Genomic DNA, 26,555 nt, shown 5'->3' with positions numbered 1-26,555 from the left:
AAACTGCTAATTCTGCCCCCGCTGCCTCACTGCAACAAGAAGTCACAGAGAAAAACCTTGCTTGGGTTTTACCTAAGTAGCCTACACCTGCCTGTAAGTCTCATCTGTGAAAAACAGATTGCTTGTCTTTTAACTGAAGGTATATGTGCATCACATTCCAGACATTGATTGGGTAAAAGAGATTAAAACACACATTAGTTCACTACAAACTTCTGATTTTTTTTTCCCCTTCCCATCTACATTCAAAATAATTAACTCAAGAATTCTCAGTTTATTTTGTTTTCCTTTTGGTTTAATTTACAGCAGTTGGGGGGAACTCTTTGGAGGTAAGCGGGGCTGTTTTTCTAATGCCCCCTCTCGCTGGCTAAAATTGCTCGGCTTCCCTTCAGGCCACGAGGACTCGGAGGAATGAATTAGGAGCAACAAAGCCCCCAGTGTAGTGAGGCTTCTCGCTCAGCTGCCGCCCTCGGCGGCGCAGCGGGGCAGGAAGGCAGCACCCAGCGCCGCTGCAGAGGTGGGTCATCCCGGGGCGCCGGCCGCTCCGCCGCACAGGTTGCCTTTTGTCCGAGAAGGTTTGGGATGATGAACCGGCAGCAGAGGTGGACGCTGCGTGCTCTACCTGTGCTGGGCGGTCGTGTGTGCTCTGGGAAGGCAGGCAGGGTGCTGTAAAAGCAGATTGCGATAGCCCCGTAAAGCATAACAAATTGTTTTGATCTTTATTTCTCAAGGACAAACCAATTACGCCTATCAGAAAGCAAAGCTGCATAATCGCCTTTCCTAGAGTCCCTCGTTTCGTTGCGTTAAAATGTTTTATTTGTCAGGCTTGTGTTCGCAGAGTTGATGTTAATTCAGAGCCCCGTCCCTGATCATGAACTTGCTGTTACAGCCCAAGGTCAGACGGTGAACGTAGAAGTTGCTGCCCTCCCGGCAGCGTGTGCCAGTGAGGTGGCCGATGTGTAGATGGCTGGTAACCACAAACCTTCTTCTGCTCTTTTCCTGTACAGGGGGAGGGAGGGATTCCAACGCTTTCGAGATGTAAACAGCTTGTTCTTTGAATATCATTAATAACATCAACAATATAAAGAGTGACTAACAATAATACGCTGACTTTTAGAAGCGCTGTTGAATCTGCTTCCTGGTGCCGAGCATGAAAGGATACAATTATTTTTCATAACCTTTTATTTTCCCTTTACGGCAAGCTAAGCAAAGCAAGTTTGTCAGAGGCAGAGTGCTCCTAATTTGGTCTCCAGTGACCTCTGCAGCCGTGATTGGCAGTCTGGTGTCAGGAAGGAACTTGTGCCTGTGAGATAGAAATGAGCAGAACAAATGCCGTAGGACAGCTTGGGTTCCCTGGAGGACACAGGCTAAAAAAGGTGAAAGAAGTGCAATTACGGGAGGTTTTCAGCACAGAAAGTTAATTAGCTACTAAATAGCATTTAGTGCAGTTCAACGTGGGGAAATTTATGTTTTGAAAGCAAACAGATCAATGGAAAGCCTGTGGAACAAGCTTTTGGAAAGTCCATGTTGACATTCGTGTACTTTGTACTGTAACGTCCTGGGCAGTTGTTCACAGGTTTCCCTAACAAATAGAAAGAATTGTTAGTTTTGTTTCCACGCGTGTTTGCAGACATGTGGATACGCTTCCACATGAGGATGTTTTGACATTTAATTTCAGAAATTCCGGTTAGGCTTTCATCCAGACTATCTAACACCTTTTTCCCTGTTCACCGAGGTCAGTGTAAATCGACTCTGTTCGGGCTCTCTGAGGCAAAGGAACTTCAAGTTCCAAATATTTTCAGCCAAAGGGTGAATTTAACACAATTCTTAACCTAGTTACTCGTCTGTGCCGATCAGATGCGAGTAGCCGGTGCGACTGCAGTGTTTCACTGTCAGCGTCTGGCTCTGCATGGCCGCGCTCCTCTGGAAGCTGGTGCCATCCCGCGATGTCCTTCCAGTCCTTCCACTCCTTCTCTGCAGCGCAACTCGGAACGACCAGAAATATTTCGACAATTTTTTTTTTGATCCCAAATTACCAATCTGTTTTCTTTTGCACGTCTTTTATGTGTCGCTGAAGGCAGCATGTTTCACAACTCATTATATATGTGTATTGTCAAGGACATTTTTTTTCATCAGAACAATAGATTTGGGTTCCAGCTGCCCGATATTACCTCACTTTGTACAGTCTCTCCACTAAATTTTTAGGTGTTTCAGGATAGCTTTGAACTTTTATTGATGGATTATTTATTTGAAGCTATCTGTCTTAGACATTTTAGGCAGCTGATGCTGCCATGAGCTATTTCACCTTGCTGGAAAGAAGAGGAACCTAGAAGGTCAGTGCCTGTGGGGAATAGTGGAGAAACAGAGAAATGCTAACCCCTGGGGAGGAAAAAGGGCATGTAATTCCCATTACATGGATGCTCATACATTATGATGATACTTATTGTCTGTAAATGATGCTTCACAAGCCAGCGTGCAGGAATAGCTCGGGCTGCAAGGAAGGCTGTTATTAGCGAAGGCATGCTTTAGTACAATGGTGATGGAGAGCCAACCGAGGAGGGTTTGCCTCTTGCAGGAGGCTCTCTGGGAACCGGGTGGTGCACGCTGACAGCTTAGGTAACTGCCACATCATGGCTATAATCTTCAGGCCCTTTCCCTCTTATAATTACATTTGTCACATGATGTCGTAAAATGAGTTATTAGATCTTTGTTGCTGAAATAGTCTTCCCATGTAATTGGTGCAGGTCTCTGCCCTGGCTCTATAACAGAAATAATAATTGGTTTTATCTCTCTTTACGCTGTAGGTGTGTACAAATGCTTTGATCGAACAGTAAGTCAGGTCCCATTACTACACTACTGCACGTCAAAAGTCTCACTTGCCGAGTGCGGCTGACCTCTGCGGATCGGCCGTGCGAGAGAGTTCCCGTGTGGTGGGAGGAGGTCGGTGGCTGCCTTATGCAAGCCCTTGCTTTCTTAGGGGCTCCAAAAGCTCGAGGAATGTAGATACGGTTGACTGCTGGAGTTGATTGTTGAGTGAAGAAAATGCCTCACCACCTGGTCTTGCTCACCAGCAAGAATGAGATGTATTTTGAGACAAAAGAGGAATGGGACTTCAGTAAGGGGAAAAGGCTTACGTGGAATCATTAATGTGTCCGTGGGTTTCCTGCCTCAGGTTTTGCTACTCCTCATTTTTTTTTCCCCTGTCCCTTTTATTCCCGTGGACCATTGCACGTCTCCTCTTGTTTTGCTGAGCAGTGCTGTATATTAGCTGGTGCTCTGTTTCTCCTGGATCCCACAACCTGAAGTCTCTCTGGAATGTTCCTCCAGCTATTTGCCTTGCAGTGCTTCAGCTCCCTGCTTTTGCAGGGTACTGTGATATAAATCCATCATCTAACAGGTATAATAGTCTGACAAATAATAAATTGGAGAATTCTTCCCTTGCATCTGTGTATCTTGTGTGCCTAGTTAGAGGACTCCCCAAAATCCATGAAATGAGCACTGATCATACTACCTGTTGTTACTTAAGTACAGGATGATCTCAATATTAAAAATATTTTTTAAAATAGTCAAACAGATTAGAATAATTTCAGTTTTTTTCAATCAATATATACAGGAAAAAGTAATTTTAAACACAGTGAGAGTTTTTTCTTAATTTCCACAGTGACTAAGTATGCACCAATGTATGAGGTGGTACTCTCTCTGCATCTGTACTACGTATGAATGTACGTGTTTATCGACCTCTCCGAAGGGCATGGGGTGCACAGATGTCTCTTTCAGATTTCATCTTCTACATCAGTGAAAACATTGGCATTTCCCTGGGCTGGACACTCTGAGGCACTGTGCTTACACTCACTGGCTTTTTCCTGTCCAGAAAGTGTAAATCCACTTACACGCATTGCTTCGGATTGCTTCCGCGTATGTTGGATGCATGTACAAGCTTGTAACTAGTGGCTAAATGTGAACTGTAAACACTTGTCTTGAAGAAGCATTTCTAGAAAATATAACATTGCCAGCACGTTTGTGACTGGGCTCTCCAGCCTCTGAGTTTTCGGGTAGCTACTTGTGTATCTGAAGCAGATTTTGGTTATGTAGCAAGTAACTGCAGCTGGCAATAGCATTCTGTACTGAGGAGCTACACGATTCCCCGGGATGAAAGCGAGCCTGCCCAGCCCTACTGGTAAGTGTTGTTTCTTGGCAGTCGTCTCTCTGCCGCTGGTCGTTTGAGCATCGTCGTGTTCTTGAAGAACGGGCACGTTGGCCTCTGTGACGAGGGAACCGCAGGGACAATGATCCTCACAGCCAACACGTCTTCCAGCTCTTTGTCGTACTGACCAGTTCATCTTTGCAAGAGTTTTAGAAAATTGGTTGCCTCTGCTTAGTCTTTGAGCTAGTTTGAGTCATCTCTTCCAGGAAAATCCTGTGTAACCAGCTGTGGCTGTTATGAAGTGCTGCTCCATAAATACCAGCTGCTTATAGCAAGCAGTCCAGCACAAGTGTCTGGTACCAGGACTCCTATTACTTCTGCGTTAACAAAAGATACTGAATGTTGTAGGAAAGTGTTGTTATATTTTGCAGCTTTATCAGAAAGTAACGCTTGATTTTTCACCAAGGCCAGTACAATTTTCATGGAAAAAAATTCCCAAGGTGCAGGTGATGGTGTATAGCTGCGTTTGTGAGACTGGAAGTATCCCAGTGTCTACCCTAGACAAACTGCTGTCGTTCCTCTTTGAGTGAGTTTGGGTATGTCCTGTGATCCCTGCTCACATGGCGATATTGCCGTGTCAGTTCTAAGACCTCAACCTCCGAATGGCTCGAATGTAAGTTTTGCTTTGATGCTTTCTTTCAGAAAAATGGAGCAGCAGAACTTCACGAACAGAGTAGCGAAGCCGCTCTTTTAGCTGAAAGTAAAACAGACTTCATCTCATCTGCATAATGCTGCAGAACTAGAGAAGGGGGCTCGGGGATTTATTTCCCATGCGTGTGGGCGCTAAGGTTTTGAGTCATACATTTGAACCGGGGGGCTCGCAGGGGCTTGGTTAAAAATGTAACCCACAACCAACTGGGATGTCCGGAGACCTGTCCATTGGAATGCAATGACCTGAACCATGGGTAGATGCTGCAAATAGGGCTCGTCCCTGTGGAAGAAGCACTGTAGCCAGGCTTGGAAAGCATACTGATGTGGTGTGCTGCAGATGCATGCTGAGTGTGTGATTTTCAGCGTTCAGTGCCTACATTGTTAGATAAGCGGATTAGAAAACATTGCATAAAGTGGCATTGCAGGGGGCTGTCTTTATACCTGCTACTTGCCTTGTTTTGCAAACCCTGATTTCACAGCGGAACCCATTCAGAGCTTGCGCTGAGATTGTTCACATGTATTGGCCTTTTTAAGAATCAAGGGGTCACAGTTTCAGATTCACTTAATTCTCAAAGTAGTGATATTTTTCTTTTGGGATCAGGGCTGGTGGCGGGCATGTGGGTTTTTTTAATCTAAACTCAGTTTACTCTTAAAGATAAATATCTGGGGCGCAGTGAGCTCCTAGCGTATTGGAAAACAGTTGGGTTCACTTTCTCTACTTTGTGGTGGCTTAAAGAGCTCGTGTGTAATTTCCCGCCCCTTAACTCTCCAAAGTTTCAAGTTTGCAAGCGGAAACCATTTGTCTGAAGTTTATAAACATGAATCCAGGCTTGTCAGGTCCACTTGCAAAGGCGTAATAAGAAACTTGAGTTCAGGGGAAATATCTTTGGATCTTACTGGTCATTGAGGGAATTTGCCAGATGAGATCCCTAGTCAATGCTGCCGTCTGAAGGCGCTCTGCTTCTGCAGTCGTGTTTTTTCAATGGCCCAACGTTTTCCATCCCAAGGGGTCATCGATCCCAGAGGCACGGTCGTTTGAAGAGGTCCTGCAGCTTAGGGCTCTGAGGTGTGGGCTGGAAGGCCGGCAAGTGCCGGCTGGACTGGTGGGATCCCCAAACTGGTCTTTGTGCTGCGATGAGGGAGCAGGGGATGGGCCGTTCCTCGGAGCAGTCTGGGCTGTTCCCACTCTGGGCTTCTTGATTTTGCCTGCTCGAAAGCCAGTGGTTTGAGGAATGGTTTTTGCTCTCCCCGGTTCTGCGTGGAATTCAGGAACAGACCAAAAATAGGATCGTTTTTTGGGATGGTAGGGAATTGATTTAAATAAAAATAATTTAATCTCCTATGTGGGCTGTCAGTTATTGACTCCTTAGACCTGCACTGAATTCCAATTTCAGAGCTCTGTCAAAGGATTTTTAACTTGGAGCATTTGTGGTTATTGCATGTAACTGCAGTCGTCTTTGCCTGATGTCTTGCGGGGCTTTCTTCCCCCACGCTCTTGTCTGCAGGGACACGTGTGACAATCGCATGACCTGCTCCACCAGCTCTGCCTCCAGCCTCGACACCAGTGCCCAGTTCCAGGAGAATAATGGGCAAATGCAGAGCACCAGATGGGACGAACAGCAGAAAGTGTTTGCCCTAGAGCAGGTCTGTGGCGTCTTTAGAGTGGACCTGGGACAAATGAGATCCCTTCGCCTCTTCTTTAGGTAACGTATTATTGTGTGTGATATTTGTGTGTGCTCTGGCTCAGCGCACACCGGGCTCTGGAGACAGATGGTTTCTGCAGTCCTCCTTGGAAGTCTTTCTCTAACAGTTGTCTCCAGGAAAGCAAGTGTCAGCCTTCCCCAGGAGAGCCTCTGAATTACAGTTAAAGGATTTTTTTCGCTAGTAAGGTAAAGGTTGCTCTTAGCTATCTTACCAAAAATGTTTAAAATAACCTGGAGGTGTGGAAAATGTCTCTTTATCTATGGTACCTTCTCCCTTGCCTGCCCCTCACCGGCGCTCCTCTAGGGTCTTGCTGCTCTTAGCCTCCTCAGTTATCTTTCAAATTATTACAAAAGTTATTAAAAACATTTTTACTCTCTCTTTTTGCTCTCACTCCCTGCTTCTTTAGACAATGCTGTGTGCGACCAAGTCAGCTCATCGCTAGGAGCTGACTTTGTGCACTGCTTTAGTACACTGCCTTAGTTGCTGGGGCAGACTTCTTGGCGTTTTCTTCTCCAGGGAAGACAAAATTTAATTCCTTCACATGGTGGAAGGGTAAAAGAGTGCCATTACCAGGCATGAGTGAAGCTTCTTGGGGAAAATAGTCACTATGGCCATGTCATAGAATCATAGAATATCTGAAGTTGGAAGGGGCTCATAAGGATCATCGAGTCCCAGAGCTGTAAAATTACTTCTGCGCCCTGTTTTAAGGGACAGCTTGATGCTACACTTCTTTGTAATTTGCTTTCCACTCTCTCTCATCTGATGTTCCCCCTTCCTGCTGGGCCCCTCGTTATCCTGGGCAATAAATGCAGGTTGTTCTCCCCCGTTGTTTTATCCCACAGCGATGAGGCATGCACCTGTGGACAACTGGTTGTTGCGAGCAGGGAGAGCCAGTACAAGATCTTCCATTTTCACCATGGTGGCCTGGATAAACTCTCCGAGGTGTTTCAGCAATGGAAGTACTGCACAGAGACCCATCTCAAGGACCAGGTACCTGAGCAAGGCTCGTGGGGCAAAGAGGGGTTTTCCAGCAGATGTTTCACACTTAGGTTTTTAGCCAGGGGATTGTGTTGGAGAAATGAAGCTACAAGTTCATGTCACCAAGTCAGGCAGAAAGCTACAACATGTTGGATGTTGTTTAGGATGCAGTTGTGAGTCGGACGCGAGGTCTCTATTGTACTTGCTTATCCCCATCATTCCTGTTCTGCCTGTGGAATATGGGGGAAGAGAATCCAGAAGACTTGCCTAGGTAGTTATTTTGCTAGACCCGACAGGTCAGCACTACGCTTTAGGCATGTAAGGTGGCTGGGAGATCTGCAGTGGTAGGTCTGAAATTCTGTCAGAGTCTTTCATCCATTTTGTGAAGCGTAGCACACTGCATTGGAAAATGTTTTGACAAGGCATCTTGCCATATTTTGTTCAATCTACATACAAATGTGATAAGAGCTCTTTAATTATCTGTTTAAGATACTGTATGTGCTTATTAGAAACAGTGATTTTTAAATTTCCATCCTTCCCACAGAGCCCCCTGCTGCTTTTCTTATTATGGTCGCATGGGCTCACTTTTTGCATTGAACAACCTTTGATTTTTAAATTAAATGTCAGCTGCAGTCTTGCACTGGGATCATGAGTGCCCTTAGAGAGCCTGGCAGTGCAGTTCCCTGCTTGCCTAACAGCAATCCCTTTGTATATGGCCAATCATATGTAATTTATTGCAGGCATTCCTGGCAGGGTGAAGTTTTGCTGTAAGCAGCATTAATTCAGTTTCAGGTCAGGGATAAGATTGGGGGAGGAATGGAAACAATTTTTTTTTTTTTAAGTTGAAGCTGTTTTGTGGTACTCGGATTTTTAATTATTCTAATCACTCTTGCTATTGTAATGGTTGGAATTTAAAAAAAAAAAAACTTCCCCAAGTGCAGCGCTTCAGTGCTTAATCCTACACGAACCATGCAAAAAGGTTTTGCTGCTCTGAAAACGGCTGGGTTTCATACTCTGCTGCTATCTCTGGCTCCTACCTCCAGTTTCTTGTTTTGTTTTCCCCCGTTCAGCAGCTTACTGATGAGAAAACCTGTATGCAGTTCTCTATCCGCCGTCCGAAGCTGCCTTCCTCAGAAACCCACCCGGAGGAGAACGCGTACAAGCGCCTTGATGTGTCTGCCTGGCTCCATCACCTGAATGAATCCGGACAGGTGGAAGAGGAGTACAAGCTGCAGAAGGTGAGAGGGCTGGCTGCTGCGGTTTTGATCCTTTCTCTCCTGCTGCAGAGTGCGAGTCCCCAGGTGGAAGCTGCAAGAGTTTGCTTTCATGCTGGGGGCAAGAACTGGGCATTTGAGAGTATAAAGATTGGAGTATAGTGCTTGGCTGGAGGTCTTGCTGGGACTGCAGATGAGTCTGCTACAGGCAGGATGGTAGAGCATCCCTCTGACCGAGGAGGGCGAGCTGTCCGGCTTCTGCTGCCGGTTGGAATTAGTAAACCAAAGTGTCCAGTGCTAGACGTGTTTGCAAAATGCAGTGTGAATAAATCAAAGAAAGAAAAATTGAGATTACTGTATGAAATAATGCAGGGCTTGTGGGGGACCACTGGGTCCAGGTCCTGAGAGAGAAGTTTGCAGTGAAATGCAGTGTCTCCAAGATTGGGGATTAAGCCGTGACATGAGAACGACACGTTAATCATAGAGCCTCTCCAGGGGGGGTTATTGACATTGAAATGAGCCCGATTTGTGTCTTGTCTGGGAATAGAAGGCCAGCACTTTCCCTCTAAACATGTGCAAATTGCAGGAGCTTGAATCAAGGCCTCACTTGTCAGGAAAGAACTGCAAAGCCACCAAAGCATAGTAGCGGGCAGTTTCTTGTTGCTGTTTTTGGGAATGTTAAAACTGTACCAGTCATAACTTTTGCTCCTTCTTCCAGGCCATTTTCTTTGGTGGGATTGATATTTCCATCCGTGGGGAGGTGTGGCCCTTTCTGCTGCACTACTACAGCTATGAGTCCACCTCTGAAGAGAGGGAGGCACTGAGACTGCAGAAGAGGAAAGAGTACTTTGAGATCCAGGAGAAAAGGTAACAGACCAGCTTCATCCTCTGCTGCTCATATCTCCTCAGGCCTGACGTTGCAGTAATACCGCTGGCGATGTACGGAGTCTCTGCCTCCTTCGCTTCAGGAGAAGCTGATCGGAGTAGAGAAGTGAGAGGGATGGTAAAGGTGGTGTATCAAGAGGCACAGCTGACTTCTTGAGGGTCTGGAGCTAATACCATATAGCTCAAATATTGTCTTACTTAGGGTCTTGAAACAGGCTCGTCAGTACCACGCAGGGAAGCTTACCTCACAGGCAAGACTGCAAGCTTAGCATGCTTGGTTTAGAACACTGAAGGTGAAAATGGGACCTTATATTTCTTTATAAATATATCTGGTTGTAAAAATAGGGAAGGAGTAGGGATATCTAATCCAAGGAAGTTATTACTGCAAGAACTGTATGTTGTAAACTAGATGTGGGTACATTTAAGCCGGAGAGGGACAGTAGTAGTATTAATTAGGAGACAATCAAAACAGAGTGGTGGGTTCTGGTGTGCCACCCACAAGGAGCAGTGGAGAGCAGAGTCCAACTGCTTCTGAAGTGGAGTTTATCGCAGAAAACACATCGTATCATCCCATTTATAACCCAGGAGGCTCCTTCTAGTAATCCGTTGGGACAGAAAATCTCCTGTTCTGAACAGACCCGCTTGTCTGTTTTTCAGGTGATGAGACAACTCTGTACAGGAATAGTTTTTCTCTGAAAACTAAAGCTGAAATGAGGCTTTTTGTTCCTTGTGGCAATCATACTCCTCTCTTGGCAACACACTCCTGTTGCTGCTCAATTTTCAGGCTTTCGATGACTCCAGATGAACAGAAGGATTTTTGGCGTAAAGTACAGTTCACGGTAGATAAAGACGTCGTGAGGACTGACCGCAGCAACCAATTCTTTCGAGGGGAGGACAACCCAAATGTGGAAACTATGAGGTGAAGTGTCTGATTCTAGTGTCCCAAACAACGTGTCCTACTGAATGTATAGAAAAATTCGGTAAGCCCCCCTGGCCCAGGCTGCCCAGGTCGCTGCCCAGGAAATGCTGAAGAGCACCGTGCATACGGTGACAGGTACCAAGTGATGCAAAACCAAGGACTTCTTCCCCAGTGCTTTCACTGCTGCTTTGGCCATTTACTTCTTGATACAATAGCCCTGCTCCCATCACCTAGCTTCTTCCCTGCACACATAGGCACAGAAGAGGTGTGAGCGTTCTGTGGCTATGGGAGGGTCACGGGTGCTGCAGCAGGGTTGTGGGCAGTTGCTTGGGTCTGTGGTTTTCCTGACAGGGTGGAGGAGAAGCACCCCAGAGTCTGCTTCATGGGTGTGTGACTTGTAACTGTGTGCCTACAAAACAGCTGGATTTCATCTAACAGTATGGCTTGGAGCCTCATGGATGTGTAGGCATCATCTCTCCTTTCCCCTGGGCCCTTAATTTCTGTCCTCTTAGTCTTTTTAAATTCTCTTTTTCTTTCTATATTTTGGTGTCTGTGTATGCAAAACCTTCTCCTGGAGTTTATTTCACCAGACTGATGTTTGCAGCAGGGTTTATCTGTATGTGTTAAAGCACCTTAGAGTAGGGTCATGTGTTTTTGTACCTGAGATGAACTGTGTTGCTTGTTCCTACTGCACCGCTCCCAGTGCAGCTGGAAAACAGGAGCCTAAGGGGTTCTGTTCAAATCCATTGTCTTAGGCTGCTGCGTGCTGTTCAGAGTTCTTCTTGTCCATCCAGGAGCCTCTCTGGATTGATGCAAAGTGTTGTAATCCTAAAAAATGAGAGTTCCGGTTAGGTATAGCGTTAGTGTATCTATCTTTGTTATGCTTCTAGATGTAGTTCTTTTAGGGAAAGCGATTCTGTGGGATGCCACATGCTGTACAGGTGCTCCAAAGTTCACAAGCTTCCGGGTGCAATTGCAAGTTAATCTTTTAGATGGCAGGAGTGATCTGTTGCTCTTCTGCACTTTGCCTGACTCAGCCCGTACAGTGGGAGTTGGGGTAGAAGGGAAAGGGCGCTGCGCTCAGCTGTGACGTGCCCTCTCCGTGTCTCACCTCTCCGTTCGCATCTCTTCTCCAGGAGGATCTTGCTGAACTATGCGGTATTTAACCCAACAATTGGATACTCCCAGGGGATGTCCGACCTGGTTGCCCCACTCCTGGCAGAGGTCCTAGATGAGTCGGATACTTTCTGGTGCTTTGTAGGATTGATGCAGAACACGATCTTCATCAGCTCACCCCGGGATGAAGATATGGAGAAACAGCTGGTGAGGCTGAATGCTGAGCTCCCTTTAGCCCTGTCTTTAGCTTCTCCTCTCCCCAGTCAAATTAGAAGAATGCCATAAAGCAGTTACCTGGGCTGCTGGGTTCCAGCATGCCGAATCACACTCCAAAGCCACAAAATACCTGATGGATAAAATCGATCCTGGGTGATTTGGGCACTCCAGGGGCATTTATAGCCAATAAATTGTCAGAGTAAAGTTACCTTGGCTATGCTAAAGGGTGCTGATTCAAGGAATGTTTTATGATCAAATGTATTTAGGATGCTGCTTGCTTTGTCTTTGCACTTCTCTCAGGCAGTGAAGACTCACTGGTTCGTTTTTGTCCTGATTCTGGGTCATTTGGTGTGAATGAGGCAGAGGAGTTGATTGAGCTGCAGCCCTCTTCTTTGTGGGTTTCTTTTTAAGGTCTCAATATTTTTAATAGATTTTTTAAATTATCTCCAAATGAAAAGCTTTATATATCTGATAGAGTTTCTTAAAATAAGATGAACTTGTTTAAAAATGGGAACTTTTTAGGTTTTAACATGAATGTCAGTTGTTTTTTGGTTAAGATCCTGAAAAATCCATTCTAAACCTGCACAATCCTGTCCGGGTCTGAAAAATCCATTCTAAACCTGAACGATCCTGTCCGGGTCTGAAAAATCCATTCTAAACCTGAATGATCCTGTCCAGGTCATGATGGCACCAATTTAAAGTGGTAAACTTGTGGTGGAAACCCCATGGGAGGCTGCTGGTGAGGTGCAGTTAGTTAACGTACAGATTTATGCACTGTAATGTGCCTGAATAGTCAGGCTTTCCAAAATCACTTCCATATTGCTTGGCCTCTACTGAAATGAAATATTGCCAGAGATAGCTGTGTCCTTTCTTTTCTCTAGTTTTTAAGGCTCTAGCCGCTTTCCTCAGCCTGAATCTCACCCCTTCTTTCTTTTCACAATGTAGCTGTCATGGGATTTTCTTTTCACCCTCCGTCCTTCCTTGTGAAATAGCTGCCGTGGCCTATGAGCTCTGGCCTTTAATGATAGATCCAAGCGTGCTCCTGGCTGTGCCGTAATAAACAGGCCGTAAAGCTGGAGCTTTTTGCGAGAGAAGAGAACCGCGGCCAGCTCTGTGGGAGCCCGGCTCTGGCACGCGGTGGGGGGCTCCCCGGGATGGCGGGCGAGGGCGGCGCGAGTCCTCGTGCACGAGGCAGTGGCTCAGCTCAGACCATCTTTTCCAGATGTACCTGCGAGAGCTGCTACGGCTCATGCACCCACGCTTCTACCAGCACCTTTCTTCCTTGGGAGAGGATGGCCTGCAGATGCTTTTCTGTCACCGTTGGATCCTCCTCTGTTTTAAACGTGAATTTCCAGATGCTGAGGCTTTGCGCATGTGGGAAGCGTGCTGGGCTCACTATCAGGTTAGAGAGCTGGAGAAGGGTACAGCGTTCACTGGGCGGCAGTGTGTCCTTTGCTGAGTCCTCACCGTCTCAGCAAGTGTTGCAGAATTTCCTTAAAGGCTTTTAGTAGCAAAGTATCCAAAATAAGTAGGTGTTACAGAGGGTCTGTAACTATCAAAGAGGTTTATCTGTGTAGCAAGGAGGATGGATAGCTGCCTCTCCGACTTGAGGATGCCCAGGCTTCAAAAGGAGGTTTTTCAGAAAGTGCTGAACATCCAGTTCTGAAGTTCAGACTTCTCTTACACAGCTGGAAAATGTCTTCCCGAAAATCAGTAGTCTGCTTTGACAGCCGTGGTTCAAACCTTGCTCCCGTGCTCTAAAGGCAAGAGACTTTGACTCAGCTGTGATTCAGAATTCACCAATAACTCACTTTCAGAATATTGCTAGGCAAAACTGGAAGGAGCACAAAATCTCTGCTAAGGACATGCTTGTGGAGGGTGGGGAGGTTAAGTCAGACTTCTGCCTCCACCTGCTGTACCGCAGCCACTGTTTTCTCATTGCAGACTGACTATTTCCACCTCTTTATCTGTGTGGCCATCGTGGTGATTTATGGGGATGATGTCATTGAACAACAGCTGGCCACTGACCAGATGCTGCTGCATTTCGGCAACCTGGCTATGCACATGAACGGAGAACTTGTACTCAGGAAGGTAAATGCCTGTGTGCTGATGTGGGCTGAGTCTCAGGCCCAAGAGATGAGTCAGAGCATTGAGAAAATCAGGGACTGATGCTTCATCTTCTGCATCTCCTGTATCCCCCTGTTTGTCTGGAGCCTGGGAGGGTAGGATGCTGCTGTTTGCCTGGAAACAAGTTTTGCAGAAATAAGAGGTAGTTGTAGAGTGCTTAGGAGGTAACGGTATGGTTGGGATAACCCTTGCACCTGCTCAGGGAAACGGCAGACAGAGCTGTTCAGCTTCGCGCCATGGTCCCCAGTCCATCTCGGGCCGGGAGTGACTGCAGGCTGTGGGATGTGCCGCAGCGTACGGCAGCTCCTGCGACCTGGCAGTGTCTCCAGTGCCTCCTTTAACCTTCAGGTTTGTGTTCGGGAGGGATGCTCCTTAGCTGAAGCTTTGACTCTTCTAAGGTAGCTAAACAGGAGGATGGGAGAGGAGGCCACGGGCTACCTCTGCTCTCCGTTTTGTCCTCCGGGGAGGAGTGAATGACTTTGTCTCTCTCTCCCCTCTAGGCGAGGAGTCTGCTCTATCAGTTCCACCTGTTACCCCGCATCCCCTGCAGCCTGCATGACCTGTGCAAGCTGTGTGGGACAGGAATGTGGGACAGTGGCTTCATCCCCGCTGTGGAGTGCTCTGGCCATCACCCGGAGTCCGAGAGCTGCCCGTATGGGGGACTGGCAGAAGTGTCTTCTCCTAAACCAGGAAGCGAAGGCAAGAGAGGCTTGAAAACACGGGACGTCTTTGCTTTCCGAAAATAGCTGTAGAGGAACAGGGTGTGACAGCAGAAGAGGGAAAGGCAGGAAGGATGTGCATAGGAAAAAATGTTGAAGACCAAAATGGAGGGATAGCTTGTCAAGACTCCTGAGAAGACTGAAAGGTGGAGAATGGACGAGAAATGAAATCACTCTACAGGGAAAGCAAATTCCAGTGCACTGGTAGTGGAACCTGAACAAAATGCATCAAACCAGGAACAGTGTTTGCACGTGTTTGGATTTGATTTTGTTAGAAATGTGAAGCTTTTCTAGGTCTTAACAAGGACTTTTTATTCTGCCTCTGGGATTGGACTGGTTAGCAACCAGAACTTTGTTACTTGCTGATGAGAAATGAGAACACTAAAGAGAGCCAAGTGCAACCAGCAGCGTTTGTGGGTCAGGTGGAAGGAGCAGAGCTGTGGCAAGACCTCTCTCTGTGATGTCCCTTCATCCAGAGCATACCACACACACGCGCACTCTGCTTCAACCAAAATGTGCAGCTTAGTGGCTTCTCTCTAAAGCCATAAAGACCATTTTAATTATAATCTGCCAAAAATAAAACTGCAGACTATTGGGATTGCAGGGAAGGTGTCTGTTTTGTTGGCGAGGAAGAACTGGTCACCTAAAGGTCTTGTCTCTCGCCTTTTCTTTTTTTATATGGTATACTGGCTGGCATGATTTTTTTTCCATTTGTACAGAAAGTGTACAGCCACAGGTCTTAAAGCACTGCTTTTCTGTAGTCAGGGTTTCGTAGACACTTTTCAAAGTTTACTTCTTCACGACATTACAGCAAAGCTGTTTCTTTATGCTGACAACTGCAGACTTCAGGCACTTGTTTATGGAAGTCTGTTGTTTCCAGTATGTTTCCCAATGTGTTTCCTTTGGCTCCTCTCAATTACTGAATATTTACTGTCCTTACCTGTCTTTGCCGTAGGCTGTAGCACATACACCCCAAGTGGGCTGTAGGCTCTTCAGCTGGTGCCAGCAGTGCACCCTCTTCCCCATCCCAAAGTGAAAATGAAACTTGGTTTGTTGCAGTCATTTTTGCTGAGCTCCATCTCTGATAAAGGTTTCCCTTGAAGTACTTTTGAAAGGACAGCATGTTTCTCCTCTTGTCTTCTATAAAATTTGCCAACTGGAAGTGGAGCTGGGGCCTTGAGCACAGCCGTGTTGCCAAATGTCCTTACCAAATTCAGTGGCATCCAAAGGTGTGTCCTGAGCCAGCGTTTGTGCCAAACAGAGCCAGCGGAAGGGTTTCCTTATAAGAATGAAAGAGGAGACAAGGTGACAGTGGGCTGTGCCGGCTTTCCTGCATCCCTCAGCATGGCGTACGAAGTCTCGCAGCCTTTCCCGGTTGTCTCGCTCCCTCTCACTTCAACCACACTGCTCCTCTTATACAGCTGTGTCTTGGTCTGGTGGGGTGTGAAGTCCGTGCTCGCTTTTCAGCTTTGCCTGTCAGGCGTGTTTGTCCCGTTAGCAGCACGTGCAGAAAACCCCGTATCCTCGTGCGTAGTGCTGCAGCGGGTTCCTGCATCTGACAAGCAGATTTCTCTAAAAATCTTGTTGCGAGGTCTTACCCACAGCCTGTTGCGGAGCCCACGTGCTGCATACCTGCTGGGAAGGGAGGCTGGCAACTGGGATGGGAACCAACACATACCAAGTCCACGCTGCGTTCGTAAGGGGAAGAAGACTTGACCCTACGCAGGCACCACGCCAAAGAGTGGCTGTTGTGTGGCAGAAGGACAGTTTGGCTCCTGATTTGTGTGCCTTTACTTCAGAGGATGAAAACCTTCCCCTTGATGAGAGCAACGGTGAAACCTACTGCAGTATCGCACACCTCCAAAATAGCCCGGCTTCGAGAAGTACCGAGGCTGCACGGCTGCAGGTGCGTGCTGGGGTTGTAGGAGGTGACACCTCGCATAAGGGCTGGTGGCTGCTTTGCTGTGAAGCGGGGAGTTCTTCAAAACTTACGATGTTTCAGTGAATAATAAAAGTTTGTGTGAGGCACTTGTGTGGTACGTTGCTGTACAGGCTGGGTGCTGTACCTTGTAGTTGGGGGACAGCACTTGGGTAGACACCGTCCCCACAGCTTGAGCCGGTCCTTTTGCAGCTGTACAGAGACGTGGTGGGTGCTGGGTCTGCGTTGCTCTCCCCAGGCTCCGCTGATTTCAGCCTGGGGACGTGTGGCAGCGCTCGATGTATTCATCTGGATGCAAGCTCTAAGTGGCGGCGGCTGAATTAGGGTCAGAAAAACCACGTCAGAAAACGCCAGAAGCATCTTCCTGCAGAGCGGCTTGGTGGCAGGCGGGCAGGCGCCAGCTCCCCATGGGGACGGCAGGAGCCAGGCACCGCCTGCCGCCGCCTGCCTCCTCGCGCGGGACGGGCACCGCCGCCATGCCTTCGCACCACCGCCGCTCGTCTGTCGGCGCCGAAGCAGCCGGGTGCCTCCCTGGGAGCGCTGCGCGAGGAGCGGCCAGCGCGTGGGCAGCTCTGCCGGGCTCTGCGCGCCGGGCACGGGGCGGGCAGACCTCACCTTGGCTCACCAGCTGCTTGCGGTGCGCTGGGAGGCACCAGCAAACACCGACCAGAAGATCCGGAGCTGGTTTTGCTGCAGCAGCCGTTCCCAGACAGTAAAAGACAATAGGAAGAGATGAAGTAGATAATTTTTAGCATTATTTTTCCACTATTAAAATGTCATTCAGCAATGTGGAAATCACTGAGGATTTGTTTAGTTAAAGACTGCTCTGTGGTTTTCCAGCACGTGGAAAAAACTGGTTTTTCGCTTTGAAGAGGTGCTGAGCTGCGTGGGAGAGTATCGCCGGGACCAGCGTGCCTGCCGCCCCTCGGCCAGCTCTCCCGTGCCTGCTGTCCCCTACGGGTCCCACTGCCAGCAGGACATTTCAGGTGTCTTTCTACGACAGCAGCCCTTGTGCTCACCATCGGGAGCTCCCCAAGCTCCTGTCGTGCACTGAACTCCACTTTGCAATAGTCGGAGAAATAGAGACAGAGCTGATAACCTGGCTGTTCCCTGTTTACCAGCAGCTGTCGCATCCCAGGTGACGTGATTCCAGTCTCAGCCTGTTCGTTAACTCCCAGTGCCATTATTAAATTCACACTGGATATCCACAAACTTCCGAGCTTGTTTTGGGTGGAAGGTGTGGGGACAGGAGGGTGTACGGAGCCAACCTGGAGCCCTCCGGCAGCAGCTGGGGTAAGGTTAGGAGCAACCTTGGGATTCCTCTGTAGCGAAAGAAAGGCAATAAGTCAAGCATTGAACAGGACAGCGGGTTTCCGAGGTCCTTCTGGCCTGTCCCCAAGATCCCCTTTTCCTTTGTGACACTCTTTGCCATCTGAAAACAAACAAGGAACAAAAAAGAAGCAAGGCTTCTGGCCCCTGCAAAGTAGTAAAGTGGATCCGAGAAACAATGACCCTCATGTGGCTTCTCTCCTGAATCGCTGCCCTGTTCATTGAATTAGCTGCAGCTGAGCAGCCAAAAATAGACCCTTGCAAAGGTAAATAGTCAGCATAAGCCTCTTTAGACTCAGCCTTGAGCTGACACATCCTTCTGCCTCCTGGTGCCGGGGGGAAGGGGAGCAGCGCGAGCAGGAAAAAAAGAAAACTGAGTCCTCGCTCCTGGCAGGGGTAACACTACGCTTCGTAATCCCAGCGGGGAACCCGATCGCCTGCATCTGGAAAGCCAAGGAGCCCGGTGTGAGCCGCGCAGCCCAACGCCTCCCGGGATGGGGACTGGGCCACGCCAGCCCGCGGCCCATCCCGCGATGCCGGGGCTGCTGTTGGGCACGGGGGGAGAGGGGAGCGCTGCCCCGCGCCGTCCCGGGGCCGGGAGGAGGCAGCCAGCCACCCCGCGCGTGGGCGCACGGGAGGGATCGATGAAACGGCTTCGTTTGTCCCCGGCATTAAGCGTGCAGGTGGCCAAGGCCCCCGGAGCGGCGCTGGGCACAGAGCAGCGATGTTCAGCCAAACTGCTGCTGGAGTCTCCTGCGCTGGGGGGCAATTTGCATCTGTGAACTGGAGCAAAGAGGCAGCTGGGTTAGCTCGGTCTCGCTTTCCGGGTACGGGGTGTGTTTGGACATGGCTGTTTGGCTGTTGTGTTCAAGGGACGCTGTCTGTCAAATGAAAAATTACAGTTCACAAGAACAAAGAGACTCACCTGAGTTATTACAGGCACCAAAGAATTTAAAACCCAACTTAGCTTGTCCCCCATGGGCTGGCTGATTAATCCCCATGTCTCTCCGCTTGGGTCATAAAAATAGACCAGTCTGGCTGGCTGTAGTTCATGGTCACATCCCGCTCCAGGGCGCTGGCCCGGCCCTGCCCTGCTTGTGCTCAGCGCTTCGGGGAAGGCTCCGCATGCCATTTATTTCTCTCATTTACACATTTAGAAACAAAAGGAACGATGAAGTTCCACAACACCTGGGAAGAAAAGCCGAGGCTGGGGGGAGTCCCTGGCGGAGGCCGGCGGGAGCCGTACCGGCGGCACCGGCTTGGACTTGCGGCGGGGCTGCCGGTGACTCTGCGACCAGGAGCTCCCTTGTGAGCGGCCGGGCTGGTGCTGGCCATCGCAGGGCCACCGGAGCACCGGTGGGAAAGCCCTCCTCCGGCTCAGCCCCGTGCCCAGCCCTTCCCCAAACTGAGTCGCACCCCGAAAGCAGCTGGGTCTCCCCTTTTCCCCTCTCCCCGTAGGCTGCTCCAGAACCAGGTTGCTCTAACTGCAAGGCTGGAAATTTAGAGGAAGCTCCTTAAATATTTTTGTGGCCAATTTTATTGCAGTCTGCGCTTCAGCCAAAAGCTTCAACATCATCCAAGTACCCAAAAATCGCTGCTCTTTGAATGGAGTTCATTTCTTCTTCTAGTTATGAAAGGCGACTCTCTCTTAGTTCAAGCTTAAAAAGGGCTTTGAAAAATAGTTCTGCTGTGAAGGTCCGGGCTCCCCTGCTTCAAAACCTCTCCAGGTCACAGAGCTGAGCTCTGGCCTCCGGCCTCCCTTCGGGCCGTGCCTGCTGCTGAGCTGGGCTTTTTACCGTGTCCTGCATCACGGCAGGCGCGTGAAGTCCTGGTTCGCTTTCCCCAGGCTGAAGTTTTCTAGGAAAAAAGCAGGATCTTTTCAGATCTTTTCTTCTGCCCGCGCCTCGCAGCCGGTGGCCATCGCCGCTGTTGCACTGGGGGTCTCAGCCCGGCTGAGCTAACCTGGGGCAGGAGGAGCTGAGCGGAGTGCAAGGATGATCCCCTGAGGTGTTCAGCCAGGGAATCGGGCTCTTCCTCACATTTCATAGGGTTTCTGCCTTCAAAAAAACAATTTTTAGGCAATTTTGATGTTGTAGTCTGGAAATTGCAGTGGCCAAGTGGTATGTGTGGTACCTTAACTGTTGAAATCTAGTGTCTAAGAGTGCAGCAGGAGCTCCGTGACCGCTCGTGGCCACAGGGCCAGCCTGAAAAAGGTTAAAAAAAGGCCAAAATTTTCAGTTTAAAAATATTTGATCTGCTGAACCTGTCCGCAGCCATTTGCCTTGATGTGCCCATAGGACTCCTCCTGGCAGCACGAGGTCTACAGGAGAGCGAGTGCCCTCCCCAGCCGGCCACGCCAGTTCATCGCAGGGCGAGGGGGTGCCGCAGCGGCTGCGGTGGGTGCCAGCGCAGAGCCGGGGCTCACGGCGGGGCAGAGCACCCCAGGGTGCCACGTCGCTCAGCCCCAGGCTCCTCCACCATCCACCAGCAAGCTAGACACCCTTTTCTATTTTAAGAACTATCTGAAGATCCCGTAGTTTGGAGAGGGTTCTCCAGCCCGGTTTTGTAATGGCACATTCACCTGCCAGGCGGAGAGCGGCGTGTGTTTGGATGCTGCTGGGTTTAATAAGAAAATATTTGGGTAATGTTGTCATGAAGCAAGGCTTGGTAATGAACCCAACAGGCTGGTTTGGTTTTGGGGGTGAGATGCTTCAATACACCGAGCTCTCGCCTGGGTCATTCGCTAAAGGCGACCTGCAGGGCTTTCCTTGTCGGGGCTGGGTTCCTGGGCTGGGGCCGTGGACCAGCTTGGCTGTGACATCCCTCACTGGTCCTGGGGGGGCAAATGCCACCCTCGTGCTTCAACCCGGGGGTAGTTAAATGTTATGCTTGAAACTGATAAAGGAAATACAGCTGATAGAAACAGTCAGTGCTGGAGAATTTCTCCAGAGAGCGGATTTTGGCCATGTAAGCCTTTGAGCTCTCTCTCCAGCAGCCAGCCAGGCGTGGGGAGCAGGGCTTGGAGAGGGAAGCAGGGGCTCTCACCCGTGGCACCAGGACAAGCCGTCCCCAGGGCAGGGACTGTCCCCAGCCCCTTCTCCCCTTCTTGGAAGGCTGGGCTCAGCCCCCGGTCCCCGGGAAGCAGGGGGATCCCTGCCCACCCTCGTGGCTTTGGTGGTTGGTTTCCAAACCCATCACTGTCTGCAAGCTGCTGTCATTTAAGCTGATGTTCTGCAGCTCACCTTTAAAACAAAGCCCCAGCCGGTCTCATGGGAAGGGAATATCAAAGGGAGTTGGTTTTTTTCCTCTATTTCCCCTTGCAAGCTCGCTCTGTTCTGTTCAGCAGGCTGGCATCTCTGCCAATAAATAAATAAATAGATCCATGCCATGGTGCAGTGGTACAAAACACAGAAAACCAAAGCGAAATCAAAATGCATCCTCCTGTCAAAGTCCCCGGGGCCACGACGTGTGAGCGCCAACCCAGGTTAGGATTTGTTTTCACCCTGGGACCTGCTGCGCCCCGTTGTTGCTCTGGCTGCACCACGAAATGCCCTCCTGTGTTCTGCTGGACTCGGAGGGTTGGAGGTGCACCCCAACAAGAAAACACCAACTCTACTACAAGTGCATTTTTTAAGCAGAATTAATCAAGCGCCTGTCCTCATGCGAGGTCTTCTTGACAAAGGAAAATTGCCATTAAGGGACTGGGGTCTGTCTGGAGCCCGCCTGGACACGTGGAGCCGTCCGTGTCTCCTGGGGCCCACGACTGACCCGGTGGCACCAGGCGTGCTCCAAAACCGCCGGAGTGAGCGCGGTGACAGTTCAGGCAATCCAGTAAAAGGGACCTGGTGTCAGCTGGCACTTTTATTGGTGCTTTTTGCCGACTGGAAGAGATTCTCCAGCTGCCCCTGACCCTCCACCGTGCCTGGATATGCCAGGTCCCTCCGAATTCAGCCGACTGCAAGTTCAGTCCCTGCCAAAGCTCCTGCTTCGTGTGGCAAAGCAGCAGCGGGGACCCGCAGAAGGAGCAGCCTGAAGACTCTTCCTGGGATTTTTGATTTTGTTTGGCTTGGGTTTGTCTTTCAGGAACCACAAACAAGTTAAGCTGCTTCTGTCTGCGGCTGGTGTTTGACTAACCTTGGCGGTGGCAGAGGCGGCTGGGGAGGTGGCTCAGCCGCCGTGGCTGGGCGGTGGGCGGCCGCCGAAGTCCTCTGCTCTCCGGAGGTTTCCCAGGTGCTTTCAGGTGTTGGAGAGGTCAGCGCGTCCCGCAGAGACGCAGGGCTGGGGATGGGGTTTGCTGCGTCCTGCCTGCGCTGAGCCAAGATTGTATCGTGCCTTTCACAGGCTTATACAACACAGAAAAATAGTCTAAAAATCTAAAATCTAAACCGACCATCCCGGGAGCGGCGCTAGGAAGAGCCCCGCTGCGCCCCGCTGCCGTCCCAGAGCACCCGCTCTCACCGCTGCTCTCCTCCCCACCCTGGCTGAGCCTCAGGGGAGCTGCTGGCTCTTCGGCGTGCCGAGCTGGTGTTTGAACACAACAGGCCTCCCCTGGCTTCTGCTCTTGCAATACCTCCAGCTCTTCCCAGCTCCTGGAGGGAGGCAGAGCAGCATTGCTGAAACACCTGGAGATCACCAATGGTTCCTTGCACAACACGGAGCCCGGGCTGTATCACCGGCCAGGCTCCAAATGGGTGCATTCCCCTCAAGACTCAGCCCCGCTGGCTGCCAGCCCCATCGACCCCACTTTGCCCAGGGACCACAACCCACTGTGGGCGCAGCCCTCGAATCCCATCCCTTGGCCACCACGATGCTCTTCACAAGCCCCAAAACAGCCTGTCCCAGCCAGCCCGCACGCTCGGGGCTCTGCAGCGGAGATGCTGGCCAGGTCTGCAGCCACTTGCATTTCCGCAGCTCCTTCGTCCCGCACCTCGAGGCACGCCAGGGATGCTAAAGCCGTCGTCCCCTCCAAAGCCCAGCAGCCTCCCGGGAGCACCAAGCCACCCTTCCCCTCCGGCTCGCTGCACCCCAGGGTGGAGGGGAGGCGCGGGGGGCCCTGGCGGAGCCCGGGTGTTGTGGGGACACGGCAAACACCCCGGCAGAGTGATCCCAACCCCCTGCATGACCCCGAGCCCTTGGCACCAGGCAGAGCCCATGCTGCGGATGAAGGCAGAGAGGCCTCTGGTACTGCTCGTGCCAGGGAGCAAGGGCACCCGCCGGGAGGGCTGCCCGGCCTGAATCGGCTCCGGCAGCTGGATCCTGGCTCCAGAAACCCAGTTCCCACATATTGCACAGGAGGGTGGGCACTGAAAAACTTCCAGCAGTGACTGAAAACCCTGGAAACAGCCCAAACACCAGCTGGCCTTTAGGCCTTCTGCCAAGGTGATAAATCTGCCCCAACGCCGGCGCTGCAGCAGTGGGTGCTGGGAAGGTGCTCGGTCAGCGGCAGCCACCATGCTGCCGGCTCTCCCCAGGGATCGGGGCCAGCGGGGAGAGAGCGTCCCGGCCCCCGGAGCAGCCCCACACCGTGGCAGCACCCAGCACCGACTCGGGACGGCGGCACCGCTGGCTGCCTGCCGAGGGTGCGCAGGGATGCGGTACAGCCAGGACCGGGCTGGGAAAGGGGTGCCACGTGAAGGTTGCAGGAGAGCTGGGGCACCAAGCAGGGTGCGGAGCAGCTTCCCAAGCTGGAAAATGCTGCGTCCCCTCCTGCAGGTGTGTGGGAACGGGGTCAGGCCCAGCTGCCATAGCCACCCTGCACCCAGAGGGCCACAGCCACCATGACGCAAGCTCCAAGAAGCCGGTGTGCTCAGCCATGCCTCCGCACAGCACAGCTGCTGGGAGGAAAGGGTTAAGGAGCTGCCAGAGCCGGGAATGAGACCAGGGAATTCAGCTGCTGACGCAGGTAGGAGATCTGCAGGCGAAGCATCCCTGTACAGACACAGCAGCGTCACCGTCACCGCTCCGCTGTGCTGCTTTGGAGCTCCCCCCGCGAGCAGGAGCCGCACACGGGGAGCAGGCGACCCACAGCTCCACGCAGGGAGCAGACTGGGGGCCGTCCCCGGGCTGCCACCCCACACGGTGCTGCCCGGGTCACCCAGGACCACCCCGGGGTGCCCAACCCTCTCCTTGCTGCCACAAACACAGCCTGATCCAGCCCTTCTCCTGCAAATTGCCACTGGAAGGATGCTCCATGGCACCTGGATGCTCACAGGCGTCACGGAGGTGTGGGGCAGAGCCAAGCCGGAGCCCTGCCAGGAGGATGGGCACCGTGGGGCAGTCGGTGAGGGACCGCACATGCTGACCTTTCTGTTCTTGAAAAATCGCTCGTCAGCGGTTTGGGTAATAAAAAGACTCAGAATAAGCAAGACTGAAATTGGTGACACAGGAAGAAACGGCCAGCCGAGACCTGGTGCTCTCGTGGCTGTTCCCCTGCGTGGGGTGGGATGGGATGGGATGGGATGGGATGGGATGGGATGGGATGGGATGGGATGGGACGGGATGAGGGGACCCGCGGGACCCCATCACTTGGCTTCTCCTGGGCTTCACAGGCAACACACAAGAGGAAGAGGCAGGCAGTGCTTCTGCCGTGGCTGGCCAGGGGGAAGCAAGGAGGGGAGAAGGGGGACCTGGGAGGGGATGCAGCCCTGCAGAAAGCGGGGGGCAGAGAGGACACGGCCCCCAGGCCGGTGCAAATGCCTGGAGCAAGTCCCGAGCTTGCCAGAGCCGGGATGGCCCCCGAGAGCCCTCCGGGGAGGGGATGGTTCCCTGAAACAGGGGCTGTTTCCCGTGCAGGTGCATTGCCGCTGGCGTATGGGTTCTGCCACGCCGTCCCTGCCGGAGGACGGGGCAGCGGCTGATGCAGGGCCGTGGACCTGGCGTTACCGGGGTGCCTGCACATCGGGCTCAGAGCTCCGGAGAGCAGAACCGAGGAAGGGGCTGTTTGCACCGAGCCCCTGCCAAGGCCACGTGTGCCGCCCCTCCAGGAGCCAGCTGTGAAGTCAGGCCCGATGGAAATATAATGGGATAATCGATGGCCCATTGTTACTGGGCTTAATTTAGCCGTTCAGGCGGGGAACGAACAGTGTGAGCGTACGTAAGCAAAAGCCAAGGCAAGAGATGGATCAGCCCCGTGTCCTCTGTAGCACGGGGGGCTGAGCGGGCGCAGGCAGCCGGTCTCACCTGCGCCTGCCGGCCCCGGGGGCTGCAGCCCCCAGACCCTCGCGGCAGCCACGCGTGGGTGCAGGCAGGTGCCGTTAACGGGGATTTACTTTGCTTTGTGTAATGCCAGGTCTAAAATGGCTGCAGCTGGGCTTAGCGTTACATGCCTGCATTGCCAAAACCCCCCTGCGAGCTGAAGCGGGAGCAAGGCAGCTGCTGGGGGTGTTGGGACAAGGGCCTGAGCCGAGCGCCGGGGGCACGGCTTGGGAGGACAGGGCTGCTGCCACGGCCCTGCTCGGCCACTGCCCGGGAGCACTGGCAGCACTGTCCCAGCAGAGCCTTCCAGCCTTTGCCCAACCCGACTCAAAAGACCCCAATAAATGCCATTTGGGGATAGTTCCCCCCACCCCGTCCACCTCGCCAGCTGGAAGCACGTCCCGATGCACGGCCCCAGCTTTCCAGCCTTCACGCTTTGCCCTGCTGCTCGGCGGTGCCCACCCCGATACCTGGGGAATCGCCCTTCCTTCTCGCTGTTTGTCTTCCTCGCATTCCTCCGGGCTGGCTCACACCCCACCCTGGCTGGCCGGCAGCGCCGCGGCACATTCGGGCTTTCCTCACAAATTAGTCACTATTCTGTGATGGGACTGTTATCTGCCCATCTCTGCTGTTCTCTCTGGGCTTTGGTCAGTGTTTCAGTCCCTGCTGGTAAGGACGTCCCTGGGGTCAGCCGGAGCAAGTCCCCAGAGGGAATGAGTCCTCCTGCATCGCCCCAAAATCTCACCGCCTCCACTTTTTTCCCTGTTATTGCCCCTGGAGCTGGCTGGTTTGACTGCATTTACTGCACATCTGCCGGACCTCAGCTCACTGAGCACCTCCCAGCTCTGGTCCTCAGCTTGTGTTACAGAAGGTCCTACATCCAACATTTCGGCTCAGTTCAGCCGAAACACTTGCACGGAGTTTGCCAGCGCCGTATCTGCCGCCCCGACGTGTAATGAGCTCTCAGGATTGCTGCTCCTTCCCCTCTGCCTCAGCTCCTGCCCCATCATCTCCCCCTCGAGACACCTCCAAGCCCGAGCATCCCCAGGGATGGATTAGCAGTGTGGCTTCAGCCTGGATTTCCTTTCTGTGCTTTCAGCCCATGCCAGTCTCTCCTGGTCCCTCTGATTCCCCTGTCTCGGCATCTGCGACACCTCCTGAGTTAGTCTCAGCTGCAAACACCCTCGCCGTGCCATGGACTGCCGCTGCCACTCCACGAAGGACGACGTTAGATAAGAGCAGGCCTGGATCCCCAGCCCTGGGGAGGGCACTTGAGACTAAGTCAGCAAGCCCCTTCCCGGAGCTGCGTGGCCAGCTGGGGCATGGCTGCAGCTCTGGCCGTGCCCATGCAGGACCAGCCAGA

General features: G+C 51.6%; 1 protein-coding gene across 3 annotated transcripts in view; it reads left to right on the top strand.

Annotated features, from left to right (window-relative positions):
- Positions 1-16,699, top strand: part of TBC1D16 (TBC1 domain family member 16) — a 33,054-nt gene extending 16,355 nt beyond the window's left edge. Inside the window, exons 4-12 of one of the 3 annotated variants that reach the window (XM_082326861.1) lie at positions 6,358-6,555; positions 7,399-7,546; positions 8,608-8,772; positions 9,467-9,615; positions 10,418-10,552; positions 11,689-11,875; positions 13,107-13,286; positions 13,829-13,975; positions 14,512-16,699. In XM_082326861.1, coding sequence (XP_082182987.1) covers positions 6,358-6,555; positions 7,399-7,546; positions 8,608-8,772; positions 9,467-9,615; positions 10,418-10,552; positions 11,689-11,875; positions 13,107-13,286; positions 13,829-13,975; positions 14,512-14,757 — 1,555 coding nt within the window. In that variant the 3' untranslated portion in view covers positions 14,758-16,699. Of the gene's footprint in view, positions 1-6,357; positions 6,556-7,398; positions 7,547-8,604; positions 8,773-9,466; positions 9,616-10,417; positions 10,553-11,688; positions 11,876-13,106; positions 13,287-13,828; positions 13,976-14,511 lie in introns of all 3 variants that reach the window. The other 2 variants (XM_082326860.1, XM_082326862.1) reach the window with 2 other exon arrangements.
- The last annotated feature ends 9,856 nt before the right edge of the window (positions 16,700-26,555 follow it).

This window comes from Platalea leucorodia (assembly GCF_965183815.1).
Source record: "Platalea leucorodia genome assembly, chromosome: 14".
Classification (NCBI taxonomy): domain Eukaryota; kingdom Metazoa; phylum Chordata; class Aves; order Pelecaniformes; family Threskiornithidae; genus Platalea; species Platalea leucorodia.
The sequence above is the reverse complement of the archived record's forward strand: the minus strand, read 5'-3'. Positions and strand labels throughout refer to the sequence as shown.